Below are 7,088 nucleotides of genomic sequence, written 5' to 3'. Positions count from 1 at the left end.
TATCGTCATCCGTTCATCAGATAAAAAAAAAAACATTTATTTAAAGGGCGCACCAAAAACTCAAATTATATTATTTGCAACTAACAGTTTATTATACAGTACACACAGTTTATTACACAGTGCAGAAAATTAACAGAAGTTTATTTAGGGGACATATGGATTAACAGCTTCCTACAAAGAACATGGACACTTTTTATTTCACTCTTGATTTATTACTAACAAACAATTAATTTACTCCTATAACTATGTTCTGCTATATTATGGAATATGCATGAAACATTTAAAGGGCAAATTAAAAATGAATAATGTAATGCAGTGCTCTGAAGAACAATTGTTTTACAAATTGTATTTTTGTATATTGGTAGGTCTTAATAAAAACTTATTAAAACCACAATGAATAGGTTTAATGGGAAACTTGCAAGTGTACAAGAGTTGAAAACTACATAAAAGAATAATAATAAAATAATGTATAAACATAAATGTAAATGCATTTTAGAATTCACAACATATGAGAATAAAATTAATATAAATTATAAATTCATATAAAAACAAACAACTACAGTGTTGCATTGTAATCCCTGGAAGAGAGGAGACTGAGGGAATGCCTAACCTTTTCTTGCACGGTCCAGGTGTGCCATTTTTCCAAATTTGCTGCAGCATTTATTTTATCTGTATACAATTTATCAATGTCCTACTGGTGATTTAGCATTTAGTTTGCTACAGAAAAATACAGCACACAAATGATTAAAAACAATGAAAAAATATATAAATAGTTTTATTCAAGGAATCATTGAACTTAGCTCACTTGAATAACTCGCTGAGGAAAACAACCTTTAGTTTAACTCCCAAAGTCCAAGTAGTCAGCAAAAAAAGTTTAAAAATGTATTTACAGACAGATCAGTAGAACAATGAATGAGAAAAGACAGATTGTTTTTCCTGGTGCCTCTTTGGTGATCAACCCTTCATTTGCACTCCCCTCTCTTTCAACTGAAGCATCCAATTGTCTATTGAGATTGAAATAACTTCTAAAACCACACCCATCGCTGGCCTCAGGCAGGGAGGATCCCTACACTGGGGATATATAAGGGCAGCACTCCAGATACATTTAGCACCTGTGGCCAGCAATTTGCAACTCTACACCAGCAACCTCATCAAAAAAGTACTCAAGAAGCAACAGAGATGGCCATGTATTGCGAAAATTTCAACATTTATGACCAACAGAATTTGCACACCTCGCAGAGAGCAGCCAACTATGGGATAGGGGAATATACTCCATCAACAAACCCCTATTTGTGGCTTGGTGGGCCAGGAGTAAACACTTCAACAGGTTACCTTCATGGCAACAACTCATCTGCTTACATTCCTCCAACGTATGGATCGCAGAGACAATTCCTGCCAAATTCATCAGGTTTTGGAGGAACAGACCTTGGATGGTTGTCCAAAGCCTCCCAGGAAGAACTACTGAAGCTTGTGAGGCCACCATACTCATACTCAGCTCTTATTGCCATGGCCATACAAAACGCCCCAAATAAAAAACTTACGCTAAACCAAATTTACCAGTATGTGGCTGAGAATTTTCCGTTCTACAAAAAGTGCAAAGCAGGCTGGCAGAATTCCATTCGGCACAACTTGTCCCTTAATGACTGCTTCAAGAAAGTTCCAAGAGATGAAGATGACCCAGGTAATATATGTTTATATAAAAAAATATGTATATCGTTGGAACAAAAATTATTTTGGTGGGTCTGTCTTAATTTGACTTATTTAACTTAATTTTGAATTTGAATAGTTTTGCTTTATTAGGTATATAAAGCAGGGGGTTGAAATTTTAGGCAATGTCTTACTTGATCTTTATTTACTTTAGTTTTAATGAGACTAGCAAAATTGCTATTACACACATTATATGTGTGTGTGTGTGTGTTAAAAACAAAAGAAAAAATTTTTAACTTTATTTACAAATCACATGTCCAAATAAAAAAATTGTTTTAGAGTTAGTCCTTGAGGTACTCATTATTACTATATGGTAATAATTCAATTCAGTTATAATTATTAGTTAATTTGAAACCACAGATTTGTGGTTATGTATGTTTGGGTACCGAGTTTGTGACAGTGAATGCCAGGTAACTTTCATTAACAATGCTTCATTTAAATTCTGAGCAGAACACAGATTTTGTTATGTTCTATCTATGTTTGTGTGGGTTTCATCTGGGTTCCTTCCAAATCCCAAATACTTAATTGTATGTGTTTCGTTGCCCCCCACCCAAAAAAATGTCCCTAGACTATTTTAGGGACACTTAGTGATGTGCCTTTAGATTTTAAAGCACTGCCTAATATGTCGTCCATCTATTGATAATAAAAGCACATCTTACCATTGAGTTTGATGCACTTTTATTTAATTTGAATTACTATGCATTTTGAGTTACAATGTTTTTAACCTGGCAGAAATTATATTGTTTTCCCAAATCTGAAGGAATTTGCAATAGAAATTTGGAAATAAAAGTTGTCAGCCCCCGAGGTGCCCACAGACATTAGATGCTCATTGTTCAATATGTGTAATTTTGGCAACGCTTTCTAGCATTGGAAAACGTTTGCCAGTAAGACAAAATGAATATTTATGACAAAATGAATTATTGCTGTACAGACTAGAATTATTGCTGTAGAGACTAAGTTGTTTTCCTCCAGTTACTAATGGTATCAGAGCCAACTAATATTTATTACTGGAGAGCATATTGCTGGTTGACAGTGCTTATTGTGTTACTTATTAGGTCAGTTACATTTTAGTGATTTAATCTTTTTTTATGTTTTCTTAATAGGAAAGGGAAATTATTGGACCTTGGACCCCACTTGTGAAAAAGTATTCGATAATGGAAACTTTCGCAGAAAAAGAAAGCGCAGATCTGAATTCAGCAAAGAAAGTCGCTCTACTTTAGAGAGAAAGGATAGAGGGAGTCCATCTATGTTGACCCCTTCATCCCCTGAGGTGGAACTGACAACCGATCATAGAAAAAGCACCTCTCCTCCAGCCATCATCTCTACCCCTTGCCTAAATAACTTTATCAATAGCATGACCTCTTTGGACTCCACCTCTGTGAATAGACAGATGTGTCCGGAACTCTCACAGAGGAAGGTTACTCATTTAGGCAGTTTCACAACAGGCTCTGTAGTGGAATCATCTGGAGATTTACAGGACAGCTTGCACCTTAGCAAAGCTCATTATTATAACACCTTCTCCAGTTCCACCAACCAGGGGAGCCAATTCAACAGCCATTTTTATAATAACTTCAGTGTCAACAGCCTAATATACTCAAGGGAAGAGCAATAAGCAACTGCACACTGCAAATGTTTTAATACTGTTTTTTTTATCGCTTTTATTTATGCAGATTCTTGTTTTTATATATTATATTTATTATACACTGGCAATGTTTTTCTTTTTTACAATAAATCGTATAAGAGTTTTATCTGCTGAGTTAATTTTGTGTAACTATTACTTTAGAGGCAAAATATTGGGGAAATGGCACTGCCTGTAAAAAAAAGAAGGTCTGATAGGATAGACTGGATAAGTGCTTGCATGATACATGGAAAGTCATACAGAAGGCTCTTCAAAGTTACAAAAAATACTCCTCGACCTATATAGTCCTCGTCTTCGATTTTATAATACTGTTAGCAAACATATCTAATAATTTTTACAACCATGCACGGGTGTAAGTTCAAATGAAAAAAATATTGTTCGCATTATATATCTGTTATGTTTTAAAAAATAGATTGCAAATTTCTTTAAATATAACAGAAATAAAAAAAAAACCATAGTTACTGCAAAAAAAAATTGAAGTATTCATTGTATTTGGTGTAAGAGTAAAGGCGACACAATGGGTCATTGGGTGCTTACACACTAATAAATCTGAAATGTCTGGGTAAAATCGCTGAAAAATCCTATACTTGAAGCCATTAAAACAATTAGGACGATATTCAATAAGGTTAAAACCCGTATAGTTAATCCATGATCAAAATTATCTTATGTTTGTACTGCTCAAAGCTAAAAAGAATTGTTCTATGTTCAAAATGTTCGAAATCTAAAAAATTGCTTCATGAACACATTTAATCTATGAAAATATTACACATACATTTTGGGCTGGGGTCCCCCATAACGACCATACCGAAATCTTTTTTATAAAAAACTTTCATATTTAATAGTTATATAAATTCATAATCTTTTTCCTAGTTTTTGCTGTTGCTCTCTTGCTTTTCAATATGAAAAAGTGGAACCTGTAAAAATGGTATTTTTAATAAAATCTTATAGGTTTGTGCTTGGTGTAAATAACAAGCAGCTAAGTTGCCGTATAAGCGATGCTACACTTACCCTAAATCCAAGGGTGTTCCCTGCACTCTAACCTGCTCATTAGCTTACACACCTCTTCAGGATTCACAAATACTCAGTGTAATCCAACCAACTTCCCTCGGGGCATCAAGGCTTCAACCCTCATTGTTCAGGATATTTATTTTTTTTTAATTGGAAAGGCAACCCTAGAGTTAGGATTTATTGTTATTTTAGAAGAATGCAGATCTGCACTTCAGAAATCACTCATGTTGCTCTGCAGCCTTTCTATTTGTGTTCCCATTACAAGTTTTTTTTCAACTTAAATTCTGTTTTACATCATTATAGATCTCCTTTTTCTCAAGCTATGCATTGTTTTATTTGTTTATGGAGAGTAATAAACCACAAATCGCATGATGAATTAAAAATCAAATAAGTTCAAATGGTGTCATCTAATAGGTTGATTATTCCAAAACACAACAGGAACTGGTAAAATTATCCTTTTTGGTTCTCGGCGCAGTCTGCTGTTTTTCCAGCATATTGCAGGTGATAATAGCCAGGGCCCATTCTGCAAAAGGGGCAACTTCTCTCTTTAACATTACTAGAAAATCTTTTTATATTCTGAAATTAGGAATAGGATAAAAGCTGGCACATTTCACTCTGAACTTTTATTGGAGGACGAGTATTCATTAGCCCCACGTGTAACATTTGTATTTGGTAATTGGCCACATGTGTGGTTTTTGTCAATCATTCTTTTATTTTCTGTGCAATGAGATGTTTTTGGCATTAACTCTAATTGTCCATATCTGTCAAATTACACCATAACTGAAGATGATTGAGCTATCCAAAGAGAGATGGATGTCATCCCATCCAGCTTTTTTAGCCAAGATGGGCAACAGTTTTATATGTACCCAAAACATTGCGGGAGATTAATTTCAGGTTAGAAAAGTGTTCAGGATTCTATTGTGGCTCCTGAGATAAACTTAATTAACAATATCCTTTCCTTTACTTTCTTATCTTTCCTTATCTTTTCTTTTCAACTGTAAGAACTTGCTAGACCAGCAGAGCAGAGTTATTGAGTGTCTTGCAATGATTACGGCTATATTACTCTAAAGCTACGTACACATGGCAGATTTTTATCGCCCGATAATCGGCATCGGCCAAATATCGGGCGAAAATCTGCTGTACAGTCGGTGTCGTCCATCGTCCGAACGACCGTCCTGCCGGATCCACGGACAATGGACGACAACCGATCCTAATGAAAGGGAAGGGGGAGAGCGCGCAGCAGGGTGCCGCTCCGTCGCTCTCCCCCTCCCCTCTCCATAGAGCAGAACGGTGCTGTATGTACAGCACCGTTCCTGCATCGTGCAGTTCCTTGTCGTTGGAGAGGATCGTGAAAGATCCTTTCCAACGACAAAAATTGCAAGTGTGTACGCAGCTTTAGTGTTTTGACAATCTTATATCTGTTTGCAAGATTAGACTATAATTATTATTGTTATTATTAATAATAAACAGGATTTTTATAGCACCAACATATTATGCAGGGCTGTACATTAAATAGAGGTTGCAAATGACTGACTAATACAGACAGTGATTGATATCTTCTTGATATCTATGGCCACCCTCAACCCCCATCAGCCTTCACTTGTCCCCGGGGATAGACTAAGAGATGGGTGACTGCCTAGGGTGCTTAAAAGGAGAGGGGACACAAAAGAGCCTGGGCCAGCAATCTATGCTGCTTAGGTAGCTCATAGCTCATGGAAGAAGGGCACATTTTGGTCTTTTTATCTTGGGGTGCTCCAGAACTTTGTCCTGACACTGCCTAACCCTGACAGACACATACAAATACCTTGAGATCTTTAGGTGAAAAAGTTTGGCTATGTACACATGTGCAGTAATTGCAAGTGAAAGATCCTTTCCAATGACTAACGACTGCACGATGCATGAACGAGTGTTGTACATACAACACCATTCCGCTCTATGAGGAGGGGAAGGGGAGAACGATGGAGCAGGACCCTGCTTTACTCTCTCCACCTTCACTTCCATTAACATCGTTCGTTGTCCACCATCCGTGGATCCTCCAGGACGTTTGTTCGGACGATGGACAGCGAACGCTGTACACACGCTAGATTCTCATCCAATATCGACCCTGAGCTGATTATCAGACGAGAACCATTAAACATGTGTACATAGCCTTAGAACAGGTTCACACCTCTTCAATGTGCAATTTCCCATAGCGCCACCATCTGAACATGTGCTCACAGCTTACCACAGCGAGCACTGGCCAGCAATTCATGTTTAAGAGTTGGCAGGTACTTAAACACTTGCCAGACAGCACTGCCAAAAAAAAAAAACAGCATCTGATGTAATTACGGCTTGCTGCAGAGGCTATTTATTGGCTGTGGGTCTTGCCACTGCATCTCCCCAGGTGGCAGCCTTTCCTGATGTGGGGAAGAGGTAAATGCATTGCAACCTCACTGCCAGTGTGAATTAGCCCTTAAGGGTTAAGTGTACCTACAGTAAGATATGAGTGCTGGCAAATCCCCGTGTTTAAAAAAAAATATTTTGTTTTTATGTTCAGAAAAGCTTGGTAAATGCAAGCAACTCTTTGAAATCAAGAGCTTTGCTTGTTGTTATCAAATCATCTATGGTCAGACTAATTCTCCTGCAGGTCAGCTTACCCATAACCAAGTATAGGAATCCCAGAGCAGTCTAATTTGCATATGTACAGATATTTTTGAACAAGTACTGCAGTACTTCTTAGATGTTGTCCCATTAG

The 7,088-nt window shown here is 36.9% G+C and overlaps 1 protein-coding gene across 1 annotated transcript; it reads left to right on the top strand.

Annotated features, from left to right (window-relative positions):
* Positions 1–1,134: 1,134 nt before the first annotated feature.
* Positions 1,135–3,319, top strand: LOC140327509 (forkhead box protein I1c-like). The gene is made up of 2 exons (XM_072406898.1): positions 1,135–1,681; positions 2,811–3,319. The coding sequence occupies exons 1-2, from the start codon at positions 1,180–1,182 to the stop codon at positions 3,317–3,319; spliced, it is 1,011 nt and encodes a 336-aa protein (XP_072262999.1). The 5' UTR covers positions 1,135–1,179.
* Positions 3,320–7,088: the final 3,769 nt, after the last annotated feature.

Source organism: Pyxicephalus adspersus, chromosome 3, assembly GCF_032062135.1.
Source record: "Pyxicephalus adspersus chromosome 3, UCB_Pads_2.0, whole genome shotgun sequence".
In the NCBI taxonomy this organism is placed as follows: domain Eukaryota; kingdom Metazoa; phylum Chordata; class Amphibia; order Anura; family Pyxicephalidae; genus Pyxicephalus; species Pyxicephalus adspersus.
Note: the sequence above shows the minus strand (reverse complement) of the source record. Positions and strands in the feature narration are given on the sequence as shown.